At 39.9% G+C, this 15,021-nt stretch overlaps 3 protein-coding genes across 3 annotated transcripts in view; 2 read left to right on the top strand and 1 right to left on the bottom strand.

Annotated features, from left to right (window-relative positions):
- LOC109831458 (dihydrolipoyl dehydrogenase 1, mitochondrial-like) overlaps positions 1-2,932 on the bottom strand; it is a 3,746-nt gene extending 814 nt beyond the window's left edge. Inside the window, 3 exon segments of the mRNA XM_020398778.1 lie at positions 1-3; positions 5-696; positions 2,774-2,932. The exon segment at positions 1-3 is cut by the window's left edge and continues 460 nt beyond it. Of these exon segments, the coding sequence (XP_020254367.1) occupies positions 1-3; positions 5-696; positions 2,774-2,932 (854 nt within the window).
- On the top strand, positions 4,611-9,881 carry LOC109831457 (hydroxyproline O-galactosyltransferase GALT3-like). Its single transcript, XM_020398777.1, is given in 9 exon segments — positions 4,611-5,265; positions 5,267-5,462; positions 7,343-7,578; positions 7,665-7,943; positions 8,533-8,661; positions 8,784-8,960; positions 9,054-9,161; positions 9,670-9,759; positions 9,762-9,881. Coding segments are annotated over 9 exon segments (1,770 nt in total). The 5' UTR covers positions 4,611-4,830.
- LOC109831924 (probable protein phosphatase 2C 47) overlaps positions 13,857-15,021 on the top strand; it is a 3,146-nt gene continuing 1,981 nt past the window's right edge. Inside the window, exon 1 of the mRNA XM_020399402.1 lies at positions 13,857-14,422. Within this exon, the coding sequence (XP_020254991.1) occupies positions 14,393-14,422 (30 nt within the window). The 5' untranslated portion in view covers positions 13,857-14,392. The remainder of the gene's footprint in view (positions 14,423-15,021) is intronic.

The following is a 15,021-nucleotide window of genomic DNA, read 5'->3' as shown; positions in this document are numbered from 1 at the left end:
TCCTCCAAGACCAGCGGTGAACGGAGTTCTACCTGCTGATACGAGTACTATATCAGCTTCAAGAGTGCTTTTTTCACCACCAGCAGCTGGCTCGAGTGTTAGCTTCACACCATCTCCAGATGTGTCAACGCCAACAACCTTTGTTTGGAGCATGAACTTCATTTTTTGTTTCTGAAGCATTCGCTGAAACTGTTTCCTGACCTCACCATCCATGGTTGGGACAATATCAGGTGCAAACTCGACAACGGTCACCTCAGACCCGAGGCGGCCCCACACTGAACCCATTTCCAACCCGATATAACCTGCACCAATCACTACAAGTTTCTTAGGGACTTCTTTCAAGGACAGAGCACCTGTTGAAGAGACAATCTTTTTCTCATCGATTGTAACTCCAGGGAGGGATTTGACATCAGAACCAGTGGCGATTATGATGTTTTTCCCCTTGACAACTGTGTTGCTGCCTTCAAGGGTGTCGACAGAAACTTCAGACGGGGAGAGGAATTTTCCGTAACCTTTGACATAACTGACCTTGTTCTTCTTGAAGAGGCCTTCGATACCACGAGTAAGGCCAGAGACAGCTTTGTCTTTCTGGGCCATCATGGCGGGTAGATCGATTTCGAGCTGAGAGAATTTGACTCCATGGTTAGAGAATGCGTGCTTGGCTTCATGATACATGTGGGAGGAGTGAAGTAGAGCCTGGAATTGGAGAAAGAAGAAGTCAGTGTATTTTCTAATGAAAAACTCCTAGAGTGATAGGACCATCACAGTAAATTTTCTTAACAATATAAATTCAAACATAAATTGAGCCTGATCATATTTCCTAGGACCATCAGACTCTCAAGAACCTATGAACTATAGCTTTCATACTAAGCCTTGGCAAGTCATTAAGTAAGTGGTCATACTGCTAAGCAATAAGCTTCATTCCGTATCCCTTACCTATATCTCCAACCATTACATCCTGATACTCAATTCAAATCGACCAAGAAGAAGAAAAATACACAACAAAGTGTAGGAAGATTTAAATTCTTTTGACAACATTGTTTTATTTCTCAACTTCAGGAAAGTTAAAGGATAAGAAAGACGAGAACTATAATAGTAGTTTGGCATCCGGTTGTTTAAAGAGGAAGGACCATTCTATATGACCTTTGTGACTTCAGAATTCAATCATAGGTGACATTTCATTGACAGAAATTACATGTATAATTTCTCTAGATCCTAGTGGACATAAGCAGACCTAATATGCAGTATGAGTCTATCCGATTGAGAAGACAACCATTTTACATGTCTTCATCATGCTTCTCTGGCTCGGACTAGAGTTTAAATAGAGAAATACACAACATATGCCTTCCGGCACCTCTAAGTTTATGATTATTAGACCATATCCTAACTTACATAAATTTAGATCAGAATATTAAACTTGTTAAAATTTTATTAAGGTTAACATCAGACAAGGACTGATGGAAAACATTCTACAACAAAGATAGCATGTTCACTATGCAATAAAATAAGCATAAATGTAGGATTTAATCCTTGTAACGTTTGTTGGATTCAATCTTCATCCCCCAATTACGAGGTCTAACTACAAAACGTTACTTTAGGTTCCTATGCCCACCAGGCAAAAAAGGAAGATACAATCTGAATATAATTACAAGTCACAAAAAATAACTGCAGAACTGCAAAGACATAGCAATGATAAATAAAACAAGTGAATAAGGGCTTACCAACATCTAACCATCAAGGCGTCAACTGCGGCTGCTTAATATATAATCAAAATTGATTTTCTTAGACACAAGGCAACCAACAATATGCATTTATTTTTTTTATGAGAGAACTATCGACAATATTTGACATTAATGATAACTCCAATTATTATTCACATTAAGATAGCTCCACAGATATTACTAACAAAATCTATGAATATTCATTAACCTCAGGAGGCATATTATGGTTCCATCATGAGATTGTGCCAGTGTTCATATATTAGGCTCACATAGCTAAGACTAAGAATAGTGACATGCAAGATGGTCAATATTAATTGATAATATTTAAACTAATAACAACTATAAATTAAATACGTGACAAGAAATGAATACAAAAAATTACAGCAGCTAACACGCCGCCTCTAAAAACAAATCTATAGCGCTTGTTCTTCTGCTATCCTGATCGGTTGACACAAATTTAACTGTCTGCATCAGAAGCAGAAATATTTTGGCACCACAGCTTCTCAAGAAGCAAATACATTTGTTGTGCATCTTTAATAATGATGCATTTTTGGTAATTGAAGTGCTCAATTTTTCTCTAATTTCACATGATTTGTAAACTATTCTTGCTTTCGCACAACTACAAACTCTTCTGAGATATTAAAATTATGGTTTTTATGGGGAGAAAAAAAATTAAGAACCACCAATATTGAGGCATTTCAAACGCGATTAACCCTTTAAAAAAAAGAAAAGATCTCATTTGCCAAGTATCATTCAGTAAAATTGCTATTCAAATTCCAATATAGTTCAATTTGCAATTAAAATATATATCATTAGCTTAACCTTATGTCACTAAAAATTCTAATAAGCAACCCAAACCAATCAATTTAGACCACCACTCCGTCCAAGATTTTACTTCATTTTGTTTTTTTCTAAGTTCCCTTTTTCCCCCTCTCCATCTAATGAAGGACGGAAATTTTTAGCACCCTGACGGTCAAAATCAATCAAGATTGAATCTTTACCCTCCGAGATCTAAAATCAGTAATAATTCAAACAAGAGGGTCGAGAGAGACCTTGGAGGGGATGCAACCGACGTTGAGGCACGTGCCACCGAGTGCCCCACGCTTCTCGATGCACGTGGTCTTGAGCCCCAGCTGCGCCGACCTCCGGCACGCGGAGGAGCACCTGATGAGATCGCCGCTCCTGCGCCTTGCTAGAATCGTCATCGCCATTGCCATTGATCCTTCTGGGGTTCGTTTTGAGAAAGGTCGAGTTTTATTTTGAGAAGGGATGCAAATGGAGTCTTATGCAAATATACTCCTAAATCTTGTTGATATTTGCATAAGGGGTACGCACGTATGACGTATAGGATTATCAGATTGGCTTAATTGCACTCAAGTACTCTATAGTTTCCCCTACTTTATACGCTTGCATACCCTCAACGTTTTTGACAGCATTTATATACCATAAAGTTTTTAAACTTGCACTTAATTATTAAAATTTTAAATTTTACACTTAGATACTCTTAGTTATGCAAACTTGAGGGTATTTAGGTGCGAGTTTTAAAAACTTCTGAGTATTTAAGCGCCAAGTTTTAAGAACTTTAGAGTATTTATGTATAAGTTTTACAGACCTATACATAAAAAGGGTTAACTGATAATCATTACAGCTTTAGGGGTCTTTTCTAAAATAAGCATATATTAACCTTAGATGCCATGTAAAACAAAAACCCAAAATAATAATAATAATAATAATAATCAAAAGAAGGGCAAATCATGACAGGGTGACGAACCCCATTTGCATGTATTTGGTACTACAAATCTGATATTATTTCAACGTTTCCTATAGAGATTAAGTGGTGGTTTTGGACCATTGAATCCAAGAAGATGATGGCCTCAAATGCCCTACCATCATCCTCAATAGTTTACATCCAACCAAAACAAAATCCAAGAAGATTAAGTGGCTTGAAAATCTCTTCCTATCTATATTTTTCACCCCCTTTAAATTTTTTTTTCTTTCGTGTAAAATCATGAGTAATTGCCCGTGTTTCATTTAATAACAATTTAACGAACCAATCCAGAAATTAATATACAGATATTGCCACAACAGCAGCATAGCTAACAAAAATTCAGTAAACTGCAGTAGTTGTTGTACAAACCCCTTCAAAACCATCATATAGCATTTTAAATGATTAGATCATAATGATGCGGCGAAGAGAATTACTTCCAAAATCATGAGATTCGTGATAGGCAATGTGTTTTTTTATTAATTCAGTCCGAAATCGGATCCAAGACTGTGAGAGCTATGTTAGTACATCTTAACCATCCTGATCATCTGTTGTGGGTTATAATGTGTTCTTTTTTCTTTTCTTTCCTTTTTTAACCATTGATTTTGGTTGGAATTTAAAAACAATGATGACAAGTGTTAGCTATGATTAGGCCAATAAAAGGAGGGTTCCATAGTTAAATCGCATTAATCTTTGGTATCATAAAGAAGTGTTTCATACTGTTATTTTAGCGACCGCCATTTTTCCTTATTTTATTGATTATCGATAGGAACTTTCATAGTTCAAATCCGACCAAATTACTCAATGACAAATTTTTGAAAACCAACTCATTTCCCAGCTTATTTATCAAAAACGACTTATTTGAAACTTATTTGTCAAAAACGACTCAGTTTCAGCCAACTGATCGAATCTGAGTCGTTTTTTTGTGAAAAAAATACCAAACTTTACAGGACTAAAATCCCGTAAAATTTGATATATATTTTTAGCTAAAATTAAGTCGTTTTTGACAAATAAGTTTCAAAGAGTTCGTTTCTTATAATTATTTTTGGAGTCAATGACCATTGCGCATCCTAGAGGTCCCCTTTTAGGGTCCCCTTCAGAGTGAGTGCAGATATCTTTGCCCCTCTTCAACCGGCATCATGATCTCTTTCAGCAGCGAGCTCAACAGTCAACAGTCAACAGTGAACACACTTCTTCTTCTCTTTAGATCCTCAAGAAAAACCCTAATTTTTCCCTCCAAACCCCTCAAGATCCCATCTTTTCTCTTCACCGCTCCTAAATTTCCAAACTTTCGCCGTACCCACTTCTCCAAATGCCCTCAAAGCCCTAAGATTTCAAAAGCAGATGAAGAAATGGACCGGTGGAACCCTGATCCTGATCCTCACCCTCACCCTCTTCCTCCGCTACTCTCTCCCCCCTTCCCTCCCCCTCCCCAAGATCAAAGCCCTAGTCCCCAGCTCACCTCCTCTCCCTGGCCTCAGTGAGCTCATCACCCCCAAGTTCACCCACCACCTGACCCCTAACCCTAATCTCATCTGGCCCCACATTCTTCCTCTACTGTCTAGGCCCGATGCACTCCCCGCAACCGCTGACGCGGTCAAAGAGGCCTCCATTGCGTGGAGAGACCTTATGGCATCCGTCAGAGCTGGAAAGGATGCAGATTTGAGCCCGGAGAAGGGAAAAGCTTGCCCTTTTTCAGTGCGTGGGAATGGGAGTGGGGTCGAGATCCCGTGTGGGTTGGTGCAGGATTCGGCGGTGACCGTGGTGGGAGTGCCCGTTGGTTGCGAGGAATGGGAGCAGTAGGTTTGGGTTCGAGCTTGTTGGCGGGGGCAATGACGTGGTGGTTAGGGTTAATGTGAGCATTGAAGGGGATGGGGTGGTTATTGGTCAGAGCTCGAAGAGGGCGGAGAGTGGTTGGGGAGAGTGGGAAATGTGCCCGGTGCACGGAGTGTCTGCCAATAGTAGCATTCTCAAAGGTAAACTTCTTGTGGGTCCTCTTGCGATGCATATTGAATTCGATTGAGTTTGAACTTTACAGTGCTGCTGCTAGTTGTACATGAACATTAAGATTCTAAAAATGGTGAATTTTAGAAGCTGTCTTAAGATCCTACAGTAGCAAAACCTGAATGTTGGCTAGATGAAACCTTAATAGCTTAGTGTGGAGATTGGATTTCATAGGAGATCTTTTAAGCTGCCACTTCAAATTTGAAGTAAATTAAATGTTAAGAGAAGCCGCTGTAAGATCAACGTAGACTGTTTGGTTCTCTTCTTTTATAAAAAAAAGGAATAGGTAAAGAGTGCTAAAATAGCCCATCCAATGGTTTCCATGTGTTTCTTTGAAAAGCCTCTTTTTGTTTGTTTCGGTTTAAAAGAATGGAACACAGTTTGATTCCTCGCCCCCCACCCCCCACCCCCCCACCAACCCAGCCCCAACCCCGCATCCCTCTCCCTCTCTTTGGTTGGGTTGGAAACAAATTTATAGGAAATGAAGCCAATCATCATATTACTTGATGGAGGTGGAAAAGGGGTAGTTGGCATTATTTAATGGGGATTGTCATATTTCACCCCCATTTTGTCATTAAAAACTCGGAAATGGGAACGGATCATTTTCACATGTTTTCTTTCATTTCAAAAAATGTTTTTCTTGAAAATTTTATTTTGTTAATATCTTATCCGCAGCAAGAATCCGTAAGAGATCCTTGTAAGTTCAAATTAGTGTTGTCAATGCGCGAAGCGCAATGCGGGGCGCAAAGCATCTTTACGCGCATATGCACAAGGCGCAACGCGATGCGCGCGCCCGAGTGATGCGAGGCGCCCACCGCACACATAATTTTTTTAATATATGTAATCAAGCGCGAAAGAACATGTTTTTAGAATTTACATGAAAAATATAATGATAAATAATATCTTACTACAAAATCACAATATAATGCCTTAATTTCTAATGCTAACACCCAACATAGTAGCAAAATTCATAAATTTTTAAATCAAATGTTAAATCAAGATTAATATCCAAGCAAAGGATTTGTAATTGTCCTCAATTGAAGGCTATTAAAAAGGCCTAATGGGTTTATTTTCCTTTTTGGGATATGGAATATCAAGTATAAAGACTCGATTGAAATGTTAACAAATAAAACTATATGAGGATATGTACTATATGCACCCTACACAAAATAAGGATGTACGCGAGGCGCAAAAGGCGCTACTGCATCAGATGTGGGGCGCTTCGTCACCGTCCCGCATCGTAAGGCGCATGAGGCGCAATGAGGCGCGCGCCTTTGAAAACACTGGTTCAAATTTGGCCTTTGAAGCAACCATCCTAGTTTGCATGTTGTTGATGTTTTCATCTCAAGGATAAAGGATATGACTTCTTGCAAACTCCGATCTTTGGCACACTTTTAGTTTTCGTTTACTTGTCTCATTTTCATATGAAACCTGGCATTCAGCTGAACTTCAGAGTTTCACTTTGAGCCCTGCATTTATTGCAGTAGAACTGCAACACATAAAATTTTCATTAAAAGATCATAATTTAGGAAATCTTTTTATCTATGCCTTTTACTCCAAAATAAGCCCGTTTTCTCTATTGTTGTAGTAATGGTAGATATGTACTGCTTGTTGATTCCACCAAAAGGTGAGAGTTATAACAATATCTTAGCTCCTCCTTAAAGCAATGGTAGTAAATTTATAATGGTATTAATAACATTAAGCAAGTTGTTGTAAGCACCATATATTAGAATTAGTTTTAAAATTCTAAGAGCAAGATATGGTCTTAGCAGACAAATCTTATGCTTTAGTTAATTTTGAAATTACTAACTTCTGTAGATTTGTTACTGCTTTGGTTTCAAATCCAGTACAGTTGATGGTCTCATTATCTGCAATGAGCAGTTGGGTAAGGGTGTCGTTCAAGAGAATCTAAATGGCAGTTCAACTGATAACAAGAAGCCTATGGAGTCATCAAAAAGGAGTTCTATATTGAGTTCCAATTCCCCATTTGTTGAAGGGCATCCCTTCGCCACCACGTTGTGGGCTGGGATAGAAGGATTCCACATGACAGTTAATGGGAGGCACACGACTTCCTACTTTTATCGGGATGTAAGAGATCTCTGAATCACCCCTCATTTGCAAAATAGTGAAATCTCACTTTTTAATGCTACATGTGATTTTTCCCCCCTTTCCAGAGGCTTGAGCCTTGGTTAGTTAACAAAATAAGGGTGGAAGGAGATCTGGATCTCATGTCAATCCTTGTGACTGGCCTGCCGGCATCTGAGGATCTTGATTTAAATGGCGATGTTCAGAGTCTAAAGGCTCCTCTGCTTCCTAAGAAAAGGTTGTTAATGCTTGTTGGGATTTCCTCAGCTGCGAATAATTTTGATCGACGGATGGCATTGAGGAGGTCATGGATGCAGTACGAAGCAGTTCGCTCGGGGGATGTTGCTGTTCGTTTCCTCACTGGTCTTGTAAGTAAAATGGTTTTAGTTTCGAAGTATTGCAGTTGTGTATCTATTAATAGGTACTTCAGTGTCTTAACAAATGAGTGTGTTTTGGTTGATATTACTCTGATTCTTGTTCATGCAGCTAGTTATATATTTTTTACAAGCAATTAATCAAGTTGGCACAAGTTTAATTATTGTGTTTCCTCAGTATTTGGTTTGCTCAAAGAAATAGAATAGAGGTTCCTACTCTTTATTTGCAACGCACACAAGTCGTGACTATCTGGAATATTCACATCATATATAAAAGTAGTCAAAGATTGAGCTCGCTTTAATGAAGTATGGTACTTATACAATTTGCTTATTTCAAAACTTGTCACATGAACTTTTTCACTGGATGTAATACTGATTTCGCTACTCCTGGAAGTTTGAATCGTGAAATATACTTTTGTTTACTCTCGTTCTATGACGGGCTGGAGATTATGTCATATTTGCTTGCCTTTGTGTTTATTGACTGACGTGTACTATGCTACTAATTATACTTGTATTCATTTGTACTTAATGATTCTAGTTTCTAAGACAACACTACTGCCTTGTATTTGTTCTCAATCTTAAGCACAAGAATAAGCAAGTCAATTTGGAAGTGTGGGAAGAAGCTCAGATTTACGGTGACATCCAGCTGATGCCTTTTGTTGACTACTACAGCTTGATCACTTTGAAGACAGTAGCTGTTTGCATTCTTGGGGTAGGAGCATCCATCACTAATTTTTCAAAAATTTCAAGATTCCTCCGCACATTTAATTATTTGCGATTTTCATTCATCCCATTTATATAGAGGTATCGTTCTTTTTATATATAATTTTGCAGACCAAGGTTATCCCAGCCAAGTATATTATGAAAACAGACGATGATGCTTTTGTCAGGATTGATGAAGTACTGTCTAGTCTCAAGAAAAGTGCTCCCAAAGGGCTTTTATACGGTCTCATCGCCTTTGAATCATCCCCTGATAGAGATAATGATAGCAAATGGTTCGTCAGCCAAGAGGTAGCTATTCTTCTGAAGAAATCTAATTTCAAGGTCATGAATTTCTTCCAACTAAACATGATGATGAATTACTTGTATTATTTTGATACCAAGGAATGGCCACATGATATGTATCCCCCTTGGGCTCATGGCCCTGGATACATCATCTCGAGAGACATTGCTAAGTTTATTGTTCAAGGACACCGAGAACGAAATCTTAAGGTGAGATTTTGCTATTTCATTCTTTTTCTTATTTCTAACACCTCAATTCTCTTCCATAACCTAGTTAAGTGCATGCCCGAGATAGCATACTGCATTCTTCCACTGTTGTTTTTGGGATAAAACTCATGTTAAGTCAGGGTCTTTTATTTGTACAGTGTACCAGCTTGGATTAATAGTTGATAAATATGATTGTACAAATGAATCTGAAAAATATAGTTATCTATGTGATGTGATATTTATATGTGAACTATATACTACACGAGAAACACTCGAACTATTAGAAACACAGCACACATCTATATTCTATAAAATGAGTTTAAATTACAAATTAATGATCCACCATTCAATATAGATAGGGTATATAACATCAACCTCCTTATTGATCAATTACAAATGTCTCAGATACAGTAAATGCTTAGGTATCCCTACTGCTTGTTATTATGCCTTTAGAGCGATAAAACCTTAATGATGCATATAATCTGTAAGTTTCCTGTTGCATTTTCTTCAGTTGTTCAAACTAGAAGATGTGGCAATGGCATTTGTGCATTCATAGGAATACAAGAAGAGCGAGTTCAAGAGGTTAACTACAGTGAATGATTTGATCGATTCAATAACGTGGGTGCTGAATCAGATTTATGTGCTGGCTCATATAGGCCTAGGGTTGCTCTGCTAGCGCTTTGGGAGAAACTTCAGAGAGAGCAAGAGGCCATCATGTGTTGAATTAGTTTTTTGTGCCTGAATTCAAATCTCTCCTCTCTCTCTTCTCTCTTCTTCTCTCTCAATATATATATTATATTTATATTTTATATTATATTACTATATGGAGGAATATGGAGGAACTTTATACCAAGCACAAGTTTTTGTGCTTGGTAGTGAGGTAGCACATTCTCATCCATTCATTCAAATAGAAGACCATATTCACGTGGGTTGGAGAATGGATGAGATTGTGTCACCTCACTACCAATTACAAAAAATTTGTGTTTGATACCAAGTTCCTATATTTTTCTCATGTGGATTGCATCTAAGGAAGCGCCTACGTGGCGGCGTCTTAGCCCTTCATCTTGACAAAATCCCTACCCTAATCTCAACTTTACCCTTGCTTCTTGATTCTCACGAATCAGAAATTTCTCACGCTACTACATGTATTTTATTTTGTATGTTGTGCAACATTAGCTTAAAATGTCAAGGTGGCATTTGTTATATTAGTTGTATGTAGAGAGTTCTGATTGTTGTTATATCAGTTATAGATTGGCATTTGTTATATTTTTTGTATGTAGAGAGTTTTGATTTTTGTTATATCAGTTATAGATTTAACATATACTATTTTGAAAATTAAATTATTATAAAGCTTGGGACTGTTCTACAATTGAAAGCATGACATGTGAAACACTGATTAATATTTGAGTTAGTAGTTGGTGATGGTTCTAACTGTTTTATTGTGTCAATGTTTCATTTTGTTGAAAGTTTATGTGATAAAGAATTTTGTTTTACTGTGTCGTGATGATTACGTCATGGTGGGATGAAGTTCAGTTTCAGATGGTATTTAAGGATTCATCAACATATTGCTTTTCCATGAAAATTAGCATTACTACAACAAAACCAATTATAAAGCATGGGAGGTCATTAAAATTATGGGAAAATTGCTTCTAGGCCCCAAATTTGAACTTTCAATGTGCCCTAACCCCTCCTATTTTTTTTTTAATGTGCTTTAGCCCTTTTTTTTGAAAAAAATATGCCCAATGCCCCTTCATCATGATTTCAACTCATGCCAGTAGTTGATTAGACATGCCATCTCATGATTAGACATGTCAGCTGGTTTAAATCCTAAATTTACATGCCATCTCATGATTAGACATGTCAGCTGGCTTAAATCCTAAATTTACTCTTCTTTTTCTCATGTCAACGGATGTTAACTCTTACAGCTAACATGTTAACTCTTACAGGCTACAGCTAACATATTAACTCTTACAGCTAACATGTTAACTCTTACAGCTAACATGTTAAATCCTAAATTTACCCTCCTTTTTCTCATGCCAGCGGATGTTAACTCTTACAGCTAACATGTTAACTCTTACAGATCACATGTTAACTCTTACAGGCTACAACTTACATGTTAACTCTTACAGGTTACAACTAACATGTTAACTCTTACAGCTAACATGTTAACTCTTACAGGTAATATGTTATCTCTTACAGGTAACATATTAACTCTTACTAATGTGCCCACGTGAAGTTCCTCAGGACGGCGCAGGCTGAGGAACATGGGAGGGGGCAGAGGGGGATCGGAGGAGGAGGGAGGTGTAGGGGGGTGTAGGGGGGAGTGTGCAGCGGTGGTGGGAGGCTGGGAGGGGATGCGAGGCGCGATGTGGACGGGGCGATTGGGAGTGCAACGTGGGAGTGAGTGGGGTGGGGAGGGAAGTGGCGGGGAGGCTGGGAGGTGGCGTGGAGAGGGCGAAGGAGGCGGCGTGTGGTAGGGAGTTGGGCCGGCTGGGGAAGGGTGAGGGGAAGCGGCGTGGGGAGGGAAACAGCTTGTGGAAGGGCGAGGGAGGCGCATGGCGGCGGGTGGGCGAGGGAGGCGAGGGGGTGAGGGGGAAGGAGCGGCAGTGGGGGAGGGAGGTGGGGAGGGGAGGAGACGGTGTAATATGGAGGGGAGGGAGGCGGCGTGTGGTGGAGAGCTGCGGTAGCTGGGGAGGGGGCCGGCGTGGGGGAGGCGGGGGAGGTTGGCGTGAGTAGGGAGGTGGGGGGCGGTGGGAGGGAGGTGGCGCGGGGGAAGGGGCAAAGGGGATCGACAAAGGGGGAGGAGGAGGGAGGTGAAGGGAGGGCAAAATCGCGGATTTTTGGACTGTTCGAAGGGTTTGAACGTATTTTTTTTAAAAAGGAGTGGCCTGCCAGCCACATTAGGGAAAGTAAGGGGGGGCTGCAGCATAATAGAAATTGAGTTTTGGGGTTTTGAAGCAATTTTCCCTAAAATTAGACATAATGAAATATGCTTAATACGGTCAATATCAATGAATGTTTATAAGTTCACAGCAAAAGTAATTTCCAAATAGATCAAATATAGAAAGATTTAATATTTTGGACTTTATTTTACATTTACACGCATCTTTTTTCAAAGATCTGATACCGTTGTGTTGAACCCAAACAGTTAATGCAATTAAAAAAATCCAAGTAGAGTTCGTCATTCTTGAATTTGAATCCTTGTTGAATAGTTCAACAAGCTTTTCATGTTGATATTCAGATGTTATATTCATATCTGTGTAGCTTAACAATCTACCTGCGAAAGTTAACATGTTATTTGTGTAACTCAACAAGCTACCAAGAAAAGTTAACATGCTACCTGTGTAACTTAACAATCTAACAGAATAACTTAACAAGCTAACAAAAATATTTCAATAGTTAATGACATATATAAGTATTTCAATAGTTAATAGGACAAATTTGTGCATCATTTTTATATCACATTTGCATTATAGTTCACATCCCTACAAAAGTATTTCGGTTCATATACACATCTACTACATACATACAAAAGTATTTAGCGATTACATACACCCAAAAGTATTTCAGTTCATACATACAAAAGTGTTTCATATCCTAACTCATATTAATCGGTGATCGGTTCGTTGCAAGTTGCTCGGTTGTGGCGATCGGTTCGTTATAAAAGTGTTTTACATTCCTGCTCTTCCCTTTGCCCCTCCTCATCCCTCCAACTATCCTGCTCCAGCGACGGGCCCCACCCTCTACTGTTGATCACCGGCCATCTCCGAGTCCGATATACCATCCGACACAGATCTGAAACCCAATAACCCGATAAGCATCATCTACCGCTCTTTGACTTCATCCTCATCGCCATTTTCTTCACTGAGTTGGATAGTAGATAAAATTCAACGTTTCACACACACACACCAAAATCCTACAACAATTGCGGCACAAACAAACTCACACACAAACACAAACACACCCCCTCTTAATTATTTTGACGATCAACCAAATCACACCCCAAACCATTCCTCCTCGCCAAGCTCTCTCTCTATACGTGTACCTCAAAAACTCCACCACAATATCCAAATACCCCTTCTCCGCCACAATGAATAGCGTCGTCGCCACCATCTCATTCAACTCGCTCACCATCGCCGACCTGATGGTCGCCACCTCTGCGTCAAACTCTACGGTGTAGGTGGTGCACCATTGGGGTAGGGAGGCTTCGTAACATGATGTGGGTGGTGTAACGTTAGAGGCGGAGCGTCGACCAAAGGCTGATGTGGCATTTCAAAGATTGGGAGGTGCAAGGGTTGAGCGTGTTGTTCAGTCATTAGGTCGAACATGTGGCGTGCAATTAGGCGGAGTGTATTGTGGTAGTGGTGGTGATAAATCAGCGAGGTTGGGGCTGAGGTTGGACGGACTTAGCTTGGATAGGGGAAGGGGTTGTTGTGTGCTTATAGGAGTTAGATCTGGAGTGGGTTGGGGAGTTGGCGGCTTCGTTGCCGGGGAGGCGTCTTCATCGTCGATGTCGTCGTTGATGTCCATAGCTAAAATCGCCGCAGAGCTCTCCGCGATGTCGTCCGTCGGCCCATTTCATCAGAAACACCCCAATAAGCCCGCGGATCTCCGCCGCGGGAGAGGGAGCCGGCGCCGCCACGGGGTCGGAGAGGAGGAGGAGAGGAGGAGAGAGTTGAGGGATGGGGCAGAGGGGGAGTGGAGGAGGAGAAGAAGAAAGAAGGAAAGTTGTTGAGGGTAAAGTTGGGATTTTGATGTAAAATGCATTGAAACTTGGGGAGAGATGAGCCGGAGTACAAATTTTTTAAAAATTAGGGGGTGCAGCACATAGGTAAAAAGTAAGAGGGGCTGGTTCACACTGATTTTTAAATGTTGGTGCTTAGAAGCAATTTTCCCATAAATTATTGCTCCGGGGTCTATCCGACCTCAGGAACCGAATCCAAACAGCAGGAACAAACGGTAATAATTAAAAAAAAAGGAAAAATTGAGAAGGACAAAAAAAACCCACCAGTTTCCTAATTTATCCAAATTAGTCCCTGAAATCTCGGCATCAAATCTCATCAAGGTTATATCTTTTTTCGGCCGTTGAACTCTCCGTCTTCCGCTGATTCGATTGACCCACGAATTTGTAGACTTCGAGTTGGTTTAGAGTGGTGGCGGGAGCTGAGATTATCCGTCAGAGCTTGACTGTGGCCGTCGACGCGGCTTGTTCGGCGGTGGTTCCGTCGGTGGCGATGGAATCTGGAGCGGTTGCGGTGGAGCTGGTGAGGTTCTTGGATCTTGATTGTAATTTTCTTTATCTAGTGCTTGTTTAGTTTATGATGAGACTATGTTTTCTTTTTTTAGGATAAAAACTTTTCTTTTTCTTTTATAATTGTTTTTGACCAAGAGTGAAAAATAGTACAAGATGAATCTAACATATTTATGTGCATAGTGATCTTGTTAAGGTTGGGCCATCTCTTCTGAGTCTTTTGCAGGATCCATCTTGTACGCCAAATTGTAAACCCAAACAAATTCCCTCGACTTTTTTTATGATACCTCCCAAACATAGAAATGTCTCCTGCGAAAATACTAGTTGCATGCGCATGACAAGAGGCCCAAGGCATGTGGCGAAGTGTTAAATAGTCTCCGGTATCATTTCGCAAGTAGTTTCAGGATTGCATAGGACATATGTTAATAATATTGAATATCCCGCTTGCCAAACCATACAAGGGGCAATTCGAGTCTTTGAACTGCGCCCCTGCCCTCCCCCCTAGACTCGTCACTATGCAGGATGTTCTGATGAAATTTGTGCTCAATGTTGAGGCCGTTAAAGCTTTTTGGAGAGCAGACATGGCCCAAATTAACCAAGTAAACTCCTCTC

Source organism: Asparagus officinalis, chromosome 2 (genome assembly GCF_001876935.1).
Source record: "Asparagus officinalis chromosome 2, Aspof.V1, whole genome shotgun sequence".
NCBI lineage: Eukaryota > Viridiplantae > Streptophyta > Magnoliopsida > Asparagales > Asparagaceae > Asparagus > Asparagus officinalis.
Note: the sequence above shows the minus strand (reverse complement) of the source record. Positions and strands in the feature narration are given on the sequence as shown.